The 20,636-nt window shown below is 35.9% G+C and overlaps 1 protein-coding gene across 3 annotated transcripts in view; it reads right to left on the bottom strand.

Moving 5' to 3' along the window:
- LOC137386948 (AP2-associated protein kinase 1-like) overlaps positions 1–20,636 on the bottom strand; it is a 76,560-nt gene that overhangs the window by 33,498 nt on the left and 22,426 nt on the right. For all 3 annotated transcript variants that reach the window (XM_068073190.1, XM_068073192.1, XM_068073191.1), the window contains 5 exons: positions 17,514–17,635; positions 13,064–13,169; positions 9,769–9,908; positions 4,713–4,840; positions 1,012–1,093 (listed from right to left, as the gene is read on the bottom strand). In XM_068073190.1, coding sequence (XP_067929291.1) covers positions 1,012–1,093; positions 4,713–4,840; positions 9,769–9,908; positions 13,064–13,169; positions 17,514–17,635 — 578 coding nt within the window. The remainder of the gene's footprint in view (positions 1–1,011; positions 1,094–4,712; positions 4,841–9,768; positions 9,909–13,063; positions 13,170–17,513; positions 17,636–20,636) is intronic.

Here is a 20,636-nt window from a genome sequence, read left to right as displayed (position 1 = left end):
TGTAGCAAAACCGACTTAATTTAGCTATTACTTGCTAATTATTTCACATTAACATCTAATCCCTTTTAGAATTGTTTTATTTTTTTTTATTTATTTGACCGGCACAAAACATTTTCCTAGTGATATCAAGTTTGAAAGTTAGTTGTTTGACAAAATTTGAAAAACTTTACAGTTGTTTTTATTTTCTCTCAAATTATTCAACTAGTATTATTATTATTATTCAATTATTCTACTGGGGTGAACACTGGACCTGTTACTGCAACAAAGCTATGAATTGGGGGAGCTTTGTCCCTCTTCAAATTTAGTAGTTGAGGCACTAGCATCACCCCCACCTCCATAATCATCAATACTACTCCATCTTCTTCAAAACTCACTCTCAGATTCTCAGATTCAGATGTAATCGTCCCAGTAACAATCTGAACCTGAATGACTTTCACTGTTAGTTCGGGCTACTAAATCTAACAAGTTGTCACTATCAGCTGATATTATCCTATTAACGCTAGTACTAACAGTACTACTACTACTAGTACTAACAGCACTACTACTACTACTACTACTACCACTAGTACTAAACAAATGCAGAAACAAGCAACTAACAAAATACGAAAATTTAATGCAAAGCTTTTTGTCGGATTTTTAGTTTGTTTAGTTTTTGTTTGAAACGATCGTTTTAGTCACAAAACGTTTTTGGTTGCTAACAGAGACCCCTCTATTGTAGTTCCCTATTGGTAAATAATTCAAACAAAACATGGCAATCGGCAAACCAGAAATCCCTTTTTAAAAAGTCGTTCGTGTGGTGACATAACAGTTGCTCTGCCCATTATCGTCATTATCGTTAAACATATTGTTGCAATGCCTGTAAAAGGGTTAATGGCCTAAGCGATTTGAACTAACATTTCTACCTTTCACTAACCTGTGTAAAACAGATTTGTTATATCAGCCACCTGCACCATGCCATAGAATTATAGAGAAATGGAATGTTTCAGACAGCTAATGTAATGTAGGGCTTACCCAGATGTCAGCCTTGGTGGTAATGCTTTTCTGACCGTATAAGTTGATCATCTCAGGCGCTCTGTGTGAAAGAGTCGTATGCCTGTAAGAGACAACATTTCCTTACTCGTCAAGACAATATTTACAATTAATAGAATTCACTATTGAATCTAAAGAACAGCCAATGGTATTAATAAATTAAATTAAGAAAGTTTAATACTTCTAGGGAAGCTACATACAGTTGATGTGCCAATCGTTTGAAAATGTGTATAAACAAGATTTAGACAACAGAATGCTCCGTCAAGGCGTCAACACTTGTCAACAGGCGTCAACACTTGTCAACAGGCGTCAACACTTGTCAAAGAATTTATATACAATTGACAGTGAATGGTACGCAACTTACGATGTTAACAAATAAGAAGCATGAAACTATGAACTTTCTTTTCTTTAATTAAAATTGCGACTTGTACCAGTAACAAACTCTCACTGAGCTTGTAGCGAACAATGCAAAAACATATTTATCTGGACTGTGAGGCGATTTCCAACATACGACGTCCAAAACTTCTTGAAGTTTTTATTTAAAAAATAGCAAAATCTGGCAAACAGTAAACATATAACAAGTAAGTAAAGAAAACTACATGAAGGGTAAGTTAAACTACATGTAGGGTAAGTTAAACTACATGTAGGGTAAGTTAAACCACATGAAGGGTAAGTTAAACTACATGAAGGGTAAGTTAAACTACATGTACGGTAAGTTAAACTACATGTAGAGTAAGTTAAACTACATGTAGGTTACGTTAGAGTAAGTTCATCACATTATTTTATCTCTAGCATTAAACCTACACATTACTAAACTTGCACCTAAGTTAATGTGTTAACATATAGTAACAATAAAAAACATATTTTTACTGATTATTGCTTTATTAATTCAGTTTTCACATATAATTTAAGATTCTAAATAGAACTATTTCTCAGTTAAAAACAATGGTACCTTAAAATACGATTGCATGACATATGATTTATTTGGACTACAAAATAAAATTTTCCAACAATTTCCTTCTGACCTACGGAGAAAAATTAAAAATACGAAGAAATGATCGCCGTGAGTAGCCACGGTGTATCGTGAGTTACCGTAGCCACGGTGTATCATGAGTAACCGGAGTCACGGTGTATCGTGCTACACCGAGAGTAGCTAGGGAGTAGTGCGTTCACTTAGTCTGTTTGGTTGTCGTCGCCCCTCCATTCATACATGTTTGCTTATTCGTTGTGTTTTGTTTTATTTTGGATCATACACCCTCATTATGTTATCAACCATGGGTCTCAAAGCTAAAAACAAAAGTGTTGAAGAGAAAAAGCCTAAAAGAATGATATTGATGGAAGATAAGCGTGAAATTGTGGCAACGCATGATTAGCGTAAGTGATGATTACAAACTTGACTAAAATATTCAGAGCTCAAAAAAAATTAGAAATTAGTGTAGCAATTTTTTTATTTGTGTTTGTTCAGTTATTAAGTGTCTGTTCAGTTATTAAGTGTCTGTTCAGTTATTAAGTGTCTGTTTAGTTATTAAGTGTCTGTTTAGTTATTAAGTGTCTGTTTAGTTATTAAGTGTCTGTTTAGTTATTAAGTGATTGTTTAGTTATTAAGTGTCTGTTTAGTTATTAAGTGATTGTTTAGTTATTAAGTGTCTGTTTAGTTATTAAGTGTCTGTTTAGTTATTAAGTGATTGTTTAGTTATTAAGTGTCTGTTTAGTTATTAAGTGTCTGTCTGTTTAGTTATCAAGTGTCTGTTTAGTTATTAAGTGTCTGTTTAGTTATCAAGTGTCTGTTTAGTTATTAAGTGTCTGTTTAGTTATTAAGTGTCTGTTTAGTTATTAAGTGTCTGTTTAGTTATTAAGTGTATGTTTAGTTATTAAGTGTATGTTTAGTTATTAAGTGTCTGTTTAGTTATTAAGTGTCTGTTTAGTTATTAAGTGTCTGTTTAGTTATTAAGTGTCTGTTTAGTTATTAAGTGTCTGTTTAGTTATTAAGTGATTGTTTAGTTATTAAGTGTTTGCTTAGTTATTAAGTGTCTGTTTAGTTACTAAGTGTCTGTTTAGTTATCAAGTGTCTGTTTAGTTATCAAGTGTCTGTTTAGTTATTAAGTGACTGTTTAGTTATTAAGTGTCTGTTTAGTTATTAAGTGTCTGTTTAGTTATTTAGTGTCTGTTTAGTTATTAAGTGTCTGTTTAGTTATTTAGTGTCTGTTTAGTTATTAACCCTTTGACCGGGTATAAGCCCCCCCAAAAACAACCGAGACTCGTGTAATTTATTTTCGAAAATTCAAAAAAATCGATATTTTATGAACATGCATAGCTCAAATCTTAAATTTAGTTCAATGAACAAAATTTTTTGTACATATACATTCATTCACATATCTACTACTCAAAAAAAATACAACCATGTGCAATTGTCCCTGTATGAAATGCTTGGAAGCATCTTTTTCGGTAGAGTCAAACGCTATAACGTAGCCGTGCGAGCCACCATAACGATCGTTTTCTCTTAATATTCCAAGTATATTAAAAGTTCAAAAAAGTTTACATCACTTCTATCATTTGAATTAATTTTATTCTGATCAGACAAAAAATCACTAACGATCGCAGGATAAAATAATCTTTTATTTTACCGTTTTGAAAGTCGAGCCGATGTTGACTGGTTTTTCCAACTTTTAATCTTTTCCAAGGAATCGCGATTTGTTTAGCTTTCAGCACAAAGCAACGCCTCTCAGATAATCGTTTCATATTGTAAATCATCGACTGATATCTTGTTGATGATATTTAAAACTTACTAGTGTTCATATCCTTTGTTTAACGTTACTAGACGACAGCTTTATAAACGTCTACCAAAATAGACATAAATGTCGTTTCCCCACGCAACCGGTAAACGACATTCTGGTCGTTTCCCCTGTCAAAGGGTTAAGTGTATGCAAATAAAAAGAGAAAATATTTCACTCCTTCTTATCTTCTCCTCTAGGCCGCCCCTCGCCTGTCACTATGGTAGGTACTGTAGAATAAAACCTCTTTTTTAATGATTTCATTGATATTTATCAAAAATCAATGTTATTTTATCATTATGTGTGTTATTACTAGTTTACTTATATACCAATTGCTATATTATATGTTATTTAACCATATTTTGGGGTGGGTTCATGTCATTGGAACGCATTAACACTAACTACATTATTTTTAATGTGAAAAATTGCTTTGAGATACAATGTTTTTGACATACAACAATGGTTATAGAACGAACAAAATTTGTAACTCAAGGTACCACTGTTAATAATGAATTTAGATTAATGCTCAATGTAACCATTGAAGTATTTGTTATTGTTTTTGAGCTGTAGAACGCTCAACGCTTTTTGTTTGCTCCAAAATACATCAGCTCTAACATAAAAGATACCAGAATGGATTAATATTGTATAAGAAATTCTGACTGTATCCTATAAATTGTATGGTAAGCATGTGGTAAGTTTACCTTATGTAACGGTACAAAGTTCACTGAACAACCTTTAACCGAAAGTTCGGCAACAATTTGTTCGTCAACAAATTAGAATATCTAATAGCAGAGTAACTAGGCAGAAAGTACATAGGATATAAATGAGTCTATATCCTATCAGCATCTATGACATCACACGGAAGCTACCTGACAGTGCCGCGCCCAGATGGAACACGGGAAGACAACTCACTTATTAATGTCGTCTTCTATCTCAGTCACACTCCTTTCATCTTGGCCTGGCACATAGAACCGAGCAGTAGCGGAACCGAAGTCGCAGAGCACAAATGTACCGTCATTCTCTGCTAATATGTTCTCCATCTGCATATAGGCATTATACACAGGCTCTTATCTATACAACAATAATAAAATAATTATAATAATAAGAATATGCCAATGATTAGTGGTCCAAACTTTGTAAATCAACAACTTTTACAATAATTCTACTGCTGTTTATAAATCGTAAGATTTCCGTGATTTCTCTAATTATTACTAGACACAACACTTTCACTTAAAACATCTTTATTTAATAGACAATATATAACAAAAGTTGACTGCAAAGAGCATTTGATTATTCATGATATGCTCTGAAGTAACACGCTGCCAAGCAGCAGCTGGTGCTGTAAGTGCTGTGTGATTTAATGGCAGCTGGTAAAGCTCATAAGTCCCACATAATGACACAGCAAATGAATTGCATCAGCGCAGTGACATAGCTAGCCACCCAAAGTTCCAGGCGATGTGGAATAAAATACAAACCTCAAAGATGCAATCCAACAATAACATAGACCTATTAACTAAACAGTATAGTTAATAGGTCTATGAACAGTAACTACATGTACATAAATTACTCCATCAGCTGCAATGCATGGATCCTGCACAATGAGTTAGAGCCTGTAGCAGAGCTGTCAACTCTCCCGGATTTTGCGGGACCCTCCCTAAATTGAGATTACCCTCCCGAAAAAACAAAACCTCCCGGTAAACTCCCAGATTTATGTTTTGTGCTATAGGGTAAAATACCGAGCGATTTATTTTTCAAACGTATATAGCATGAACGCGATGCGTGTAATCTAATGATAACGAAAGACGCGCTGTATCGACAAAGACAATTTCTTATGGCTTCGTGCATAGAATTATTGTTCGGTAATTTTATGGCTGTTGAACTAGGCACTCGAACATTTCAGAACATTTGTTTTTCGTAGGCTTACGTGCCAACTAGGTCCAAGCAAAGATTTATATGTATAGGCCCATCCAAAGGGTGGGCGTTTCCTACGCCCATCCAAAGGGTGGGCGTTTCCTACGCCCATCCAAAGGGTGGGCGTTTCCTACGCCCACCCAAAGGGTGGCCGTAGGAAACGCCCACCCTTTGGCTTTCCTACGGCCTTGACATTTTCTTGTTTTAAAGTCGCGAGATACGATCCACCATTCAGTCATGTCCAAAAAAGTCAAGTACACATCAAAATTTAAACCGGAATAGACCAAAACCTACAACTTGAAACATCAAGGAGTAGCAGCTACCTCATCTCAAATCAGTGCAGACTCAAATGTAAAGATGATATAGCATCCCTGTCTAATTACCAAATTCATTTACAGTTAACTTTTGAGAGTTTTGTGTTTAGGTTATGTTCATCACCGTGGATATGATACAATGTTTTTTTGCAGAACTGAAATGTAGAACATTAAGTTCGTAAAAGTTGCCTGTGATTTGTTTTTATATTTTGGTAATTTTTATTTTTTATAATTTTAGAGCTGAAACACAATGTTAACCTGCCTAGGTCCCCATTTAAACACTTTTTCGCTAGCGCAAGGCTTTAGAGGCTAACTTCTCCTTCATTTGCATAACACCAGGTTAACAAGTCTGGCCTGTAGGCACTAGTCCTGCGTGAAACAACAGTTATGACCTAAATTAACCCTCGCCGGCATGATGTTAGTCCTTTAGAAAACCCGGGTTGCTGCAAAAGATCAAGGGCTATAAACGCGTCAATACTGATACAGTCACCTGATACGATGATACGTATAGATATGATCACTTCTACACGCAAATTTGTTAGTGTCTGACATAAAAATAGGATATTTCTTGTGGCTACAGAAGACTAGTCTACAGAATACTTGTCACTACAGAAGACTCGTCTACAGAATACTTGTCACTACAGAAGACTAGCTACAGAATACTTGTCACTAGGAAGACATTTTAACATAGGACATCTGAGGCTTTTTGAAACATTGCAGGTTATGTGAATCAGTACACATGTAATAAGATTTCCATTTCGTTCCCATAATTTGAATCTACATTGCAGGAATGATATCAACCAGTGTATTTTTAGAGTTGAAATCACAAACCCTAAAAAAGCTTGTAGGCCAACAAGAATTAAAAAACAAATTCAAAAATATCGTAACCACTATTTACAATTGTTAAAACTAGTTCATCTTGTAGGAAAAATGTACTGATCACTTTCATTTTCATTTCGTGGCAATTGGAGCAGTGCTTTTCAAATTATGATGAAAAACATCGGCCCATGTCCAACATATCAAAGTTTTAAAAACATTAATTACATCCCAACTAAAAAATATGTAAGAAAAAAGTTAACAACCACTTGTCTCTCTGTGTGGTTATCACAAAGAAACAGGTGAATGTGAAGAAATAAATTCTGGAATGAGCCAAAGCCAAAAAGGCAGTCAGCGATAGTTTAAAAAAAATAATTACAGGTAAAAAATACGTTGATTTATAAAAGTTTACGTATCCAATGTTAAACTAGCTACGTAGCACAAACTAAACACCATACGTCTCTTGCATCCCCCACGATACACCTCAGTGCGCGCCTCAATTCAACATTAACCCTATGTCACAATGAAACCCAATACATACAACTAAATGCATACAATTAAATTTTTTGAGCAATGAAGTGAATTAAATGAAACACAATCTATTTTTAAATGATTATTTGCTTCAACATACATATGATGGATTTGACATGTGAAGCAGATATCAAAAAGAATCAACTTCACATATCAAGGTTTGATTGTACAGTGGAACCTCTGCTTACAAAGGTAATTTATTCCATATTCCATTTGTTCCGTAAGGCAATTCATCAGTAGAAAATATCTTTCAGTAGAATCCGACTATGAAACCACATAAATGCCCTTATCCGTCCAAGCCTCCACAAAAATAGGATACAACATTTGCATAAATTATAAATGCATATAATAGATAAAACCTGTAACCAATACATGATAGAATTAGAATATGACATAATAAAGTAGACGCTCCTATAACGCTCCTATAACGTATACCTCCTATGATGTAAACTCCAAATAACGTAAAGTGCCAAGTCGGGCGAGTTCTCAAATTCGATTTGAGGAAATCTATATCACTGCATTTGCGAAAGGAAATCACCATGCGTATAGCGTTATACCTACATATTATATATGTATACAACTTTCGCAACAATCGAGTTCGTCGTGATAGATCGTTAGATGCGTCGACAAAACATAGAATAGGTAGCTGTGCATTGTTCATAAATACAAAGGCGATCGATTGGTGCAAGTGTTACAGCATCGGTCCACCAATCCGAATATCGTGAGTTAAAAGTCTCGTCGAAAGTTCTCTTTTATCCTTACCTTGACCCCTGGATAAGAGATAGCCGACCAGCAAGTAGCAACGCTTTTTTGGAAAATATTCTTGTTTTGCTTTCTTGTGGATGTATAAAATATTTGTTGAGTTTTACTTTGAAGAGTACACATTGCTGTTTAGATAAATAATCAAATCGTTGCAAATGAATGTCGAAAATGTGCACCCCAATCAACTTATTGTAATTTTACCGCAATCATGGTTTATAAAAACAAGTGAGATTTATCATAAAAGGAAGAAAGTTGTTCATGAAAGTCAAGTTTTTACTTTTTGCGTGGCCAAAGGGGTAAGTTTGGAAAGATCTTAGAACGGATTAGGCAATTCACATGCATTCTACTGTTCTTCAAACGCAAATGTCCTATAACGTAAACGTTCTTAGAATGGATTATTTATATTGTAGGAGCGCGTACTGTATATAAAAAATACCAACAAAAAGTCAGGCAAATAACGAATGAAAACTACATCGTCAGTTTGTCTACCTTTGGCATTGGCTGTCTAGATGAGAGTGGAAGAGACCACGGAGAAGTTGGGAGATGGAAGTTGAGGGATGGAAGTTAGGGAATGGAAGTTGGAGGATGAAAGTTGGAGGATGAAAGTTGGAGGATGGAAGTAGGGGGATGGAAGTCGGGGGATGGAAGTCGGGGGATGGATGTCGGGGGATGGAAGTCGGAGGATGGAAGTCGGAGGATGGAAGTCGGAGGATGGAAGTCAGAGGATGGAAGTTGGAGGATGGAAGTTGGAGGATGGAAGTCGGGGGATGGAAGTAGGAGGATGGAAGTCAGAGGATGGAAGTCGGAGGATGGAAGTCGGAGGATGGAAGTCGGGGGATGGAAGTCGGAGGATGGAAGTCGGAGGATGGAAGTCGGAGGATGGAAGTCGGAGAATGGAAGTCGGAGGATGGAAGTCGGAGGATGGAAGTTGGGAATGGAAGTTGGAGGATGGAAGTTGGAGGATGGAGGTCGGAGGATGGAAGTCGGAGGATGGAAGTCGGAGGGTGGAAGTCGGAGGATGGAAGTCGGAGGATGGAAGTCGGAGGATGGAAGTCGGAGGATGGAAGTCGGAGGATGGAAGTCGGAGGATGGAAGTCGGAGGATGGAAGTCGGAGGATGGAAGTTGGGGATGGAAGTTGGAGGATGGAAGTTGGGGATGGAAGTTGGAGGATGGAAGGGTCACACAGGTAAAGGCATGAAACTAACAAACAGGCCAAAGAACGAAAGGCATATATACACATATACTGCTTTTTGTACTTTGGCTACAAGAAATAACATTTGTGAGTTGAAGCCAAATGTCTACCAAAAGGTGTTATGTAACATGAAAATTTTCTATGTAGTCTTTCGTAAGTAGAGGTTTCACCGTAACTCCAAAGGAACCAGCTAGTCGTAAAGAGTCATAATGAATATTGTTGAGAGATTCAAATGTGTATGTACACACCATCAAGGGCAGAATAACCATTAATAAATGAATTTTAGAGCAATTCCTAGCTGTTGCATTGTTTGAATACAGTCAAAGAAAAGACAGAGACGCCGCAACTCGTAGCAGGGCATACAAGGATAACACTGAAGTCTGAGCTATTGGCAGTGGATCTGTTTCAACGAGAGCGGGCAGTTTTTGATAAAAAACTGACCTTGAGATCACGATGTATGATGGGCTTCTGGCAGTGGTGCAGCCGTGCCACCGCCTCACAAGTGTCACAGAATATTTTGAGAACTTCAGGCTCCTTGAGACCAGCCGAGCCCCTTTCATTGAGGAGTTTCATGCATGAGCCTGCAACAGTGCACGGGTAAGAGACCTCTATTCAATCGATATGTTCACTACAGTCTGTGTATATATGCACATACAAGGGCATCTATTCAAGGTGATATATTCACTACAGTCTGTGTATATATGCACATACAAGGGCATCTATTCAAGGTGATATATTCACTACAGTCATGTGTATATACGCACATACAAGGGCATCTATTCAAGGTGATATATTCACTACAGTCTGTGTATATATGCACATACAAGGGCATCTATTCAAGGTGATATATTCACTACAGTCATGTGTATATATGCACATACAAGGGCATCTATTCAAGGTGATATATTCTCTACAGTCATGTGTATATATGCACATACAAGGGCATCTATTCAAGGTGATATATTCACTACAGTCTTGTGTATATATGTACATACAAGGGCATCTATTCAAGGTGATATCTCCACTACAGTCTGTGTATATATGCACATACAAGGGCATCTATTCAAGGTGATATATTCACTACAGTCTGTGTATATATGCACATACAAGGGCATCTATTCAAAGTGATATATTCACTACAGTCATGTGTATATATGCACATACAAGAGCATCTATTCAAGGTGATATATTCACTACAGTCATGTGTATATATGCACATACAAGGGCATCTATTCAAAGTGATATATTCACTACAGTCATGTGTATATATGCACATACAAGGGCATCTATTCAAGGTGATATATTCACTACAGTCATGTGTATATATGCACATACAAGGGCATCTATTCAAGGTGATATATTCACTACAGTCATGTGTATATATGCACATACAAGGGCATCTATTCAAGGTGATATATTCACTACAGTCATGTGTATATATGCACATACAAGGGCATCTATTCAAGGTGATATATTCACTACAGTCACGCATATATATGCACATACAAGGGCATCTATTCAAGGTGATATATTCACTACAGTCATGTGTATATATGCACATACAAGGGCATCTATTCAAGGTGATATATTCACTACAGTCATGTGTATATATGCACATACAAGGGCATCTATTCAAGGTGATATATTCACTACAGTCATGTGTATATATGTACATACAAGGGCATCTATTCAAGGTGATATATTCACTACAGTCATGTGTATATATGCACATACAAGGGCATCTATTCAAGGTGATATATTCACTACAGTCATGTGTATATATGTACATACAAGGGCATCTATTCAAGGTGATATATTCTCTACAGTCACGCGTATATATGCACATACAAGGGCATCTATTCAAGGTGATATATTCACTACAGTCATGTGTATATATGTACATACAAGGGCATCTATTCAAGGTGATATATTCTCTACAGTCACGCGTATATATGCACATACAAGGGCATCTATTCAAGGTGATATGGGTCGCGGTCACAGAAACCATGGTTAAGTCGCAAATCACGAAGTTGAGTTATTCGACTTTAAAGTTCCACTAACTGAATTTATAATTTTGGTAAGGATTTTGATAACACATGCTTCTGGACTAATCAAAGAGTGATCTTTCTGAATCTGAAGTCAGTTTAGATAATAAATGTCTTAAAACCTCGGAAAAACCCCTTAAAACCGTTGCTATGCTAAACAGGAAGTACTGATAAATGGCGTCCGAAAAACGTAATCATTTCTTTTTTGCCGATTTGAGGGATAATTCTGACATTTTGGACACTTATAATGAGTACTTTGGTATTCCAACTGATGCCAAAAGCAGTGTAAGTAAAAGGAATGACCATGATATATTCTTAACCATTCATATAAGATTTTTACAATATTTAATTATAAGAATAATTATTCGATTTTAAAAGATTTGATTATAAGAAAAATTATTCGAATTTGCAAGATCAAAGTATAGAGTGACCAATGATGTGCAATATGTTACTGCTATTATTATTTTTTAACATTTTGTTGATCATACTACGGTTGTGCTCAATATCGCAGCACTGCCAAGCCGTTTTTAATATCTGCAAAATTAGGTAATACATTTTCTTATAGATATACAGCCATTTCTATGACAACCAGCTAAAATCTGTTTAGATTTTTAAATTCAGCATAATTTTTTTGATATAAATACAGAAATCTAGATAAATATCACAACCTCTTAATATTGGTTGCTATGACGTTTTGAAATGCAAACAAAACTGTGCATCGGTTTTCGTTTCTCAGACTTTAACACCAGTTTTCTCGGAACTAGGTTTTCGCACTGATGGTAAACATGCATTCAGTTTATTGACCATAAAATCTGTTGTAATTAAGCTAGAATCAAAAATTTTTTTTGCAAAATAATTGTGAGAATTTTTTCCTTCTGTTAATGCAGATAACTCTAAATCTTATAATCTCGACTTAACCATGGTTTCTGTGATCATGACACATATGTTCACTACAGTCATGTGTATATATACACATACAAGGGCATCTATTCAAGGTGATATATTCTCTACAGTCACGCGTATATATGCACATACAAGGGCATCTATTCAAGGTGATACGTTCACTACAGTCATATGTATATATGCACAAACAAAGGCATCTATTCAAGGCAATCATGTGTATATATGCACATACAAAGGCATCTATTCAAGGTGATATGTTCACTACAGTCATGCGTATATATACACAAACAAAGGCATTTATTCAAGGTGATATGTTCACTACAGTCATGTGTATATATGCATATACAAAGGCATCTATTTGAGGGATTGGGCCACAAAAGTTACCCAGCTAAAGGGGCCTATACCTTAACTGACTAGATCATATGGCTGGTGCGATAAAATTTCATGAGAAACAGAACACGACAAAGGGTAATGCCATATTAGATATCATACAAACACACATCATACATAACAGGGCATCGTAACCCAGGAGAGCACTTTATATGCGTCATTAGTTCTAAAACAAACTACAACATTCCAAGAACAATGCCAACATTTTGAAGATATACTCAACGCTATTTTGAGGTGAAATGGGAAAGAAAGCTGTTGTTGAAGAAAAGCCACCAAATGTTTTCATTATCCAACTGTTGGCAAGAATATCAACAGCCTATATTACTTATGGGATGGTCGGTGTATCTCATGAAGCTAGCAAGAGATGAGCCAAGTAGCAAGGTCTTAATCGCACCTACCAGGATAATATTGCATAAGAATAAGTACTTCCCACACACCCTTGTAGTTCCTGGTGATGGAAGACGCCACAAAGGTCACCATGTTCTTGTGACTAGAGAGAGAGCTCTGCAACAAACTGAAACTGCATAAAAAATCGCTACCGCAAAACATGTATTAGAACCACTTCTATTTGAGCGCCACTAAGGGAGAAGGGTTGAAAAATAGAGTGCAACCCTTCAATTGAATGCCACCCTTCCATTGAAAGCGCAACCCTTCAATTGAATGCCACCCTTCAATTGAACGCAGCTTTTATTGGAATACCACTTCTATTTGAACGATACAAACTGACAATCTTTGATCATTACGAACCCATAATAGAAAGTGATCAATAGAAAAGTGTCTACAAAATCATACTAATAATGACTCAATTACATCAATAACAATTAATTCGTTTGTTGCATCTGTTCATATCGAAGTATGTTTTCCAACTCCAAGTCTTTAGATTTTTTTGTTAAAAACTTTGAATGAAATGCCATAGAAATAATTAGTACCTGCATCAGGCTAATAGTAGTTCCTTTTTGACACGGTCTTAATACTTCAATGTATTTGAGAAAAAGTTTTTGCATTCACAATGAAAAATATGCTACTACATATTTTGAGGCTTACATTTTGAGGCTATTTTGATTACATACGGTTTCTCATTATTTGCGCTAGAAGTTTCTATTCAGAATGGCATCGCATGAAAGTTTGGCTCTGCTAACAAATCGTTTGGACTTTAATATCGACAAGCTTAGCTGTGCAGAAGACGGGTTGAGGTCAGAAGAAATTATCGAAGGTATTGAACAATCAGAAGAATATGAAATGGTTTCAAACAGAAGCAACAATCAGAACACAACTTGCTGAGCAAACAATGCTACTACTTTTGTTTTTAAAATTTTAATATTTGTTTTAAAATGCTAATTTTGTTCCTGCATGTATTATAATTATGGTTTGTTTGTCTCTTGTTCTTGAATATATATTTGTAGTCTCTGATATTATTATTATTATTATAAAACTTATCAAATTTGCAGATTTATAGCATATTATTTGATATTATGATTGCAGTAATCTGAATTCAGCTTACAATGGATAAATGCGCGTAACTCCTATTTCACATAAAAAGCCAGGTTTGACTGCAAACTGTAAGAAACATATCAATGATTGCAATGAGTTTTTATGCAGCCTTGCTAAATGTAGTTATACAATGAAAATATGCTTTCAAATTTAAGATGAAATAAAAAACTTTAAAGCTCTAACCAAGTACAACGCAGGCTGTAAGATCATAGTTAATTGTAAGCAGTAAATATCAACTGGTAGGGACATGTATCAGCTTCCTCGTGTACATTTATTTAAAGATCTACAACAAGTTGGAGGTGAGTTAGCAAATTTTTTGCATCAAAAAGGGTTAATGTTGCATCGCCGGGAGAGTACAAAATATAGGCGACATTTCATTTACCTGTGAAAGGGTTCATTTATCTTCTCAGCATTCTGCCAAGGTGTTTTAAAAAAACAACGCCGCCCTTAATTTGAACGTCACATCTAATATAGCACCGCTTTAAGATAAAGGTTAAAAAATAGAGCGCCACGGCGTTCAAATAAAGGTTTTACAGTAGATTGTTTAGTCTCATTGAATACAGTAGACACTTCTATAAAGTAGACCTCCTGTAACGTAAATCCAGATAACATAAAGAATTTATGTGAAGCTCTTGCTTCCTACTGCGTGAAAAATTCCATATATCGGAAAGCGTCAAGTCGTGGAGTTCACTAATTAGATTTTAATGTTAGTCTATCTCGCCACAGTTGCGGAAGAAAAAAACGGCATGCGTATAGTGTCATACCTATTATATATACAACTTTCGCTACATTCTAGCTCGACAAAATAGATAGTCAAATGTGTGGATAAAACTGGGAATAGGATAGCTGCACAATTGTTCATAGATACAAAGGTGATCGAGTGGCGCATGTGTCACAGCATCGGTCTACCAATCTGAATGTCACGAGTTGGAGTATCATTGAAAGTTCTCTTTTATCCTAGCTTTGACCCCTGGATACAGATCGATGACAAACAGGTGAAACCACTTTTTATTGTAAAAAGATTTTGTTGGTTTGCCTCATTGCAGACGTATAAAATATTTATTAGGTTTGCTGTGCAGAATAGGCTTTATAGTTTAGAAAAAAAACAAGCAAATCGTTGTAGATGGATGTCGAAGATGTGCAGTATCCATCAACTTATTGTAAAATCACCGCAATCATCTACAAAACCAGAAAGTTCAATCGTAAAAAGGAGAAAAGTTGTTGATGCAAACCAATAATACTGCAGTTACGGTACAGCCCACAAATTAAAAGAGTTGAGACGAATGTTTCCTTTTTGCGTGGCCAAAGGGGTAAGTTTTTGGGAAGATCTTGGATGGATCAAGTAGTTTACATGTATTTGACTGTTCCTATAACGTAAACTCCCTATAACGTAAACGTTCCTGGAACAGATTATTTACGACGTAGGAGCCCCTACTGTACAGTCATAAACGCTCTCTTTGACCTATAAAAGTTAAAACGAAACTGCTGCGTGAGAATACCAACTTGGTGGTTCACGCTAAAGGCACCTCTCTCTTCTTTGTATCTCTTCTCTGTTTCGTTTGCTAGAGATCTTAGATAAAAGATGAAAATTACGGAGGAAGTTACTGATCCTACATGTACTTACCATTTGTAGGGATCCTACTTACCATTTGTAGGGTTCCTACTTACCATTTGTAGGGTTCCTACTTACCATTTGACTTTCAAGTTTACAAGACAATGTTTATCTTTGCCAACTTGCTACCTAACAATAAGTCTTCGAGGTCTAAGCAGGGCAGTAAAAGGTTTTATATGCCAACTCAGAGGGTTGTGACGCATTAGAACTGTGTTGGGTCATTGCGATGCAGTACACAGTAATTCTGCAGTGCATTACAACTGTCTAACGTAGACAGCAGACATTTACTGCTACTGCAACTGTGTTCCAGCTCTAATTTGCCCACTGTGATCTACTGCGCATTTGCTTTCAGCGAAATGCGCAGTAGCAACACTCTCACTGCCTACAACACTGCATACTGGACAGTATGCAATACCATCACTGCACCAATACTGGGTGCTGCACACATTAAAAAATAGTTTTACAGCATGTATACTGCATACTGCACACAATAGGAAAAGTACACAATGCAATTATACTGCATACTGCACTGCTAATGCCGCACTGCTAATGCAACTGCATAGATATCCAGGCAAAAATTTACTGCAACTGCAAGTTACATCTGGGCATCAGTGAGTACTCTTCAATAAGCAGTTATGATTTTTTTGTAATGGTCACAACTCTGCCTACTCACCGAGAGCGCGTGTGCCACCTTACGCCAAGATTTCATTTTGGGAGATGAACATCCTCTACCTAGCTGGTAGCATTGTTAATTGTCACCTAAGCTTGCGCACCTACGTCTAGCAGTTGACTCCACATCTCACATTATCTCTTTATTCTCTTACCAGTCGCTTCTCTTGCCCAGGTTAGATGGCAGAATTATAGGATACCCGTAGGTTTAGAATTTGCCAAAAAATGCATGAAAATTTTCAACGCGTTATATAACGTTGAGCAAACAAATTTGTCTCAACATAAAAAGTAATTTTCAATATACACATACGATATTCAAAATCTTTTAAAACATTCTTTATGTAAAAGTCAAAAAAATCTGCAAAAATCAAAACTAGAAAATAAAACTAATTACAAATGTATATAAACTGTTATATTATTTGTCTATTATTATTATGCATGCAGGTGTGTGAAGACAGGACTTAGCCTAGCTTATAAACATGTGCTAACACACCGCTAGCTTACTACTATGCCTATGTACTAGTTCACACCCGCACGAATATCCAACGAAACATTGAACAAAATCTCGCAATTAAATTTGTTTGAGCCAAAATAATGATTCTGCTAAGATTTCGTGATGATCAAACAATGCCAGGTTTCACAAACAACATCGCTCATGCAAAATAAGAATATGATTGGGTAATTATAGTTTTTATTGTTGTTTCATCAGATATAGCTAGACCTATTCTATAGGACAACTGTTCGTAGGAAAATAATGATCATAAGGCTATCACAGAATATAACTGGTGTTATCATTGGATGAGCTAGCGTGTCAGACGGAATGGCTCGAGAACTTTTCGTGATGTTTGACTGAGCAGACGAACCTCATTTCATTTTTTCCTAGTTTTTGTTAGAGATTCCTTCTCTTGGTAAAGTATTAAAACTTGTTCATGCCCAACAGATAGATACTCTCCTTGCGCTAAACCTTATCGATGCCATACTATAATTACTTGTCTGATAAACCATAGACAATATCAGCTGAATATAGAATTATATAGAAATACTTGCAGAAACTGTCTTAGCATGAATCTACTCACCATAATTTGTATTTCCCTTTTGCATGCACTCAAAGTGGTCTCTTCATTTACATAGAGCCTCTTTAAAGCATATTTCTGGTTTTTGGATGTATTGCGTGCTAGGAAGACAACTCCGAAGCCACCTGCAGCAAGCGCATACTCAGTTGTACACGTTACAAATGAACAACTGAAAAGCTAAAGTAGTCATTTACTGAACCCGCTAATGACTTTGGAGTACAAACCATCAAAATAGAATGAATGAATCATAACGCTGATGATATATTCTGCTGAGATTCAAATCAACTGCATGATCACAATAATCATTGGAGCCTGACATAGAGTGATGCAAAGTGAGATGATTTAAGCTCGTATGGCGAGGTCTGACCGGAACTGTTGCTCATACACGGATGTATAAACATAGATTAACAGTTCATACACGGATGCATAAACAGAGATCAACAGCTCATACACGGATGTATAAACAGAGATTAACAGCTCATACACAGATCTATAAACAGAGAATAACAGCTCATACACGGATGTATAAACAGAGAATAACAGCTCATACACGGATGTATAAACAGAGAATAACAGCTCATACACGGATGTATAAACAGAGATTAACAGCTCATACACGGATGTATAAACAGAGATTAACAGTTCATACACGGATGTATAAACAGAGATTAACAGCTCATACATGGATGTATAAACAGAGAATAACAGCTCATACATGGATGTATAAACAGAGATTAACAGTTCATACACAGATGTATAAACAGAGATTAACAGCTCATACACGGATGTATAAACAGAGACTAACAGCTCATACACGGATGTATAAACAGAGATTAACAGTTCATACACGGATGTATAAACAGAGATTAACAGTTCATACACGGATGAATAAACAGAGATTAACAGGTCATACACGGATGTATAAACAGAGACTAACAGCTCATACACGGATGTATAAACAGAGATTAACAGTTCATACACGGATGCATAAACAGAGATCAACAGCTCATACACGGATGTATAAACAGAGAATAACAGCTCATACACGGATGTATAAACAGAGACTAACAGCTCATACACGGATGTATAAACAGAGATTAACAGTTCATACACGGATGTATAAACAGAGATTAACAGTTCATACACGGATGTATAAACAGAGATTAACAGTTCATACATGGATGTATAAACAGAGATTAACAGTTCATACACGGATGTATAAGCAGAGATTAACAGTTCATACACGGATGTATAAGCAGAGATTAACAGTTCATACACGGATGTATAAGCAGAGATTAACAGTTCATACACGGATGTATAAGCAGAGATCAAACAAGTCTTATAAATCTAAAGATTCTAATAAAATAAACATGAATAACAATAGGAACTTATAACAGGTTCTTACGATGCTATTTGGTTAGATGTTCAGATTAGCAGGACGGAAATGCTTCAACTCAATGACTTACCAGTTCATTTGATGATATTTAATCCTACCACACGCCTACCACACGTCAACTGCCATGCTTAGTTAACAGCGTTACACCAAACAGGAAGTCATCAACAATAGTAAATATATTTTCGACCTCGCCAAAAGTCAGGACAGCTGGCAGAGTACAAATATATCTGTTGCCAATATCCTTGAACGTGTTATCATATAAAACGGTTTAGCATGGTAAATGCTGAACGCATACGACAGGTCGTTAACTAGAGGAATTTCTCAGACACTAAATTTTCAATTAGAAAAAGCGAGAGGGAAAAAATAGCAAAGAATAATATGATCACCAGGTAGATTTGTTGTAAAACAAAACCTGTCATTAGCTTTCATATTTTATCAAAAACTTGTAGACGTTGTCTAAAATAGCCAACACCAACAACGATGTGAGAGCATTGCTTTCACTGCCGTTATAAATCGTTATCACTATTTATACGAAATCGTTGATCACGGATCACTGAATTGTAAATAGTGCTAGTGAAATTAGTGAAACACATTTTAATAAAGTTATTAAAAATATGTTTCTACCAAGAGATGATTGGTAGAGTCATCAAAAATACAGCAAAAACACCGAGTTTACATTGGCAAAAATAACCGAGTGTACATCAACAAGAATAACCGAGTGTACATCAGCAAAATAGTTTTGGCATGAACTAATTACGTCACAAGCGAAAAATTCCGCAATTAAAGAGCTACAGAATGTTTTATTTTACATTATTTCAGGTAGAAAGAAAGTTCGTGTGACAAGGTTGATGAAAAGAGAATTAGATGTTTGCCAACCGGAACACTAAAAAACATATTTGCTTTTCATAAACGTGAATTACATCTATTTATGTGAACAAATAAGTGAGGATGTGGCGGCATGATTTCAAGCTTTGAGAACTTGTAAAATATAGAAGTATTCATTCAGATACGGTGATGACGATACATGGATGGTTTGGATAAAAGTAACTATCAAAACAGCTACGAAACAGCAGGGGATAAATCATGCCATTGCAGCAGACAAGAATAAAAAATGACTTTCTACTAGGAAAAACAAGTTTAAAAATAATGGCTAATGACGTATCTATGACTAGATGAATTTTACCGGAGATTCAATCACAAAATTTTAATCAGCAAATCATCTATGTCTTAGGGAGAGATTATAAAAATACTGTCATGTCCAACACTGCATTAAAACTAAGTAAGACTCATCTGAGGTTCAGAGGGTGATGATATCAGTGCATACATTTAATAGAGATAGCAGAGAATACTCTCACACGCTAGGCTTGCAGGTCTGTGACATCACCAATTTATAACCTACAATCTCACTGTTCCGCAATGATATACATTAGTTACTAGAAATAGTTACTAGAATGGCTAGCGACTAGAAGATTTCTATGACAGCACTCACCAATCAATGGCCCACTTCATTGACATCCAATCATTCACAAACATATCTTCTGTATCACATAAGGTACAACAAACATATCTTCTGTATCACATAAGGTACAACAAACACATCTTCTGTATCACATAAGGTACAACAAACATATCTTCTGTATCACATAAGGTACAATAAACATATCTTCTGTATCCCATAAGGTACAACAAACACATCTTCTGTATCACACAAGGTACAACAAACATATCTT

This window comes from Watersipora subatra, chromosome 2 (assembly GCF_963576615.1).
Source record: "Watersipora subatra chromosome 2, tzWatSuba1.1, whole genome shotgun sequence".
Classification (NCBI taxonomy): domain Eukaryota; kingdom Metazoa; phylum Bryozoa; class Gymnolaemata; order Cheilostomatida; family Watersiporidae; genus Watersipora; species Watersipora subatra.
The sequence above is the reverse complement of the archived record's forward strand: the minus strand, read 5'-3'. Positions and strand labels throughout refer to the sequence as shown.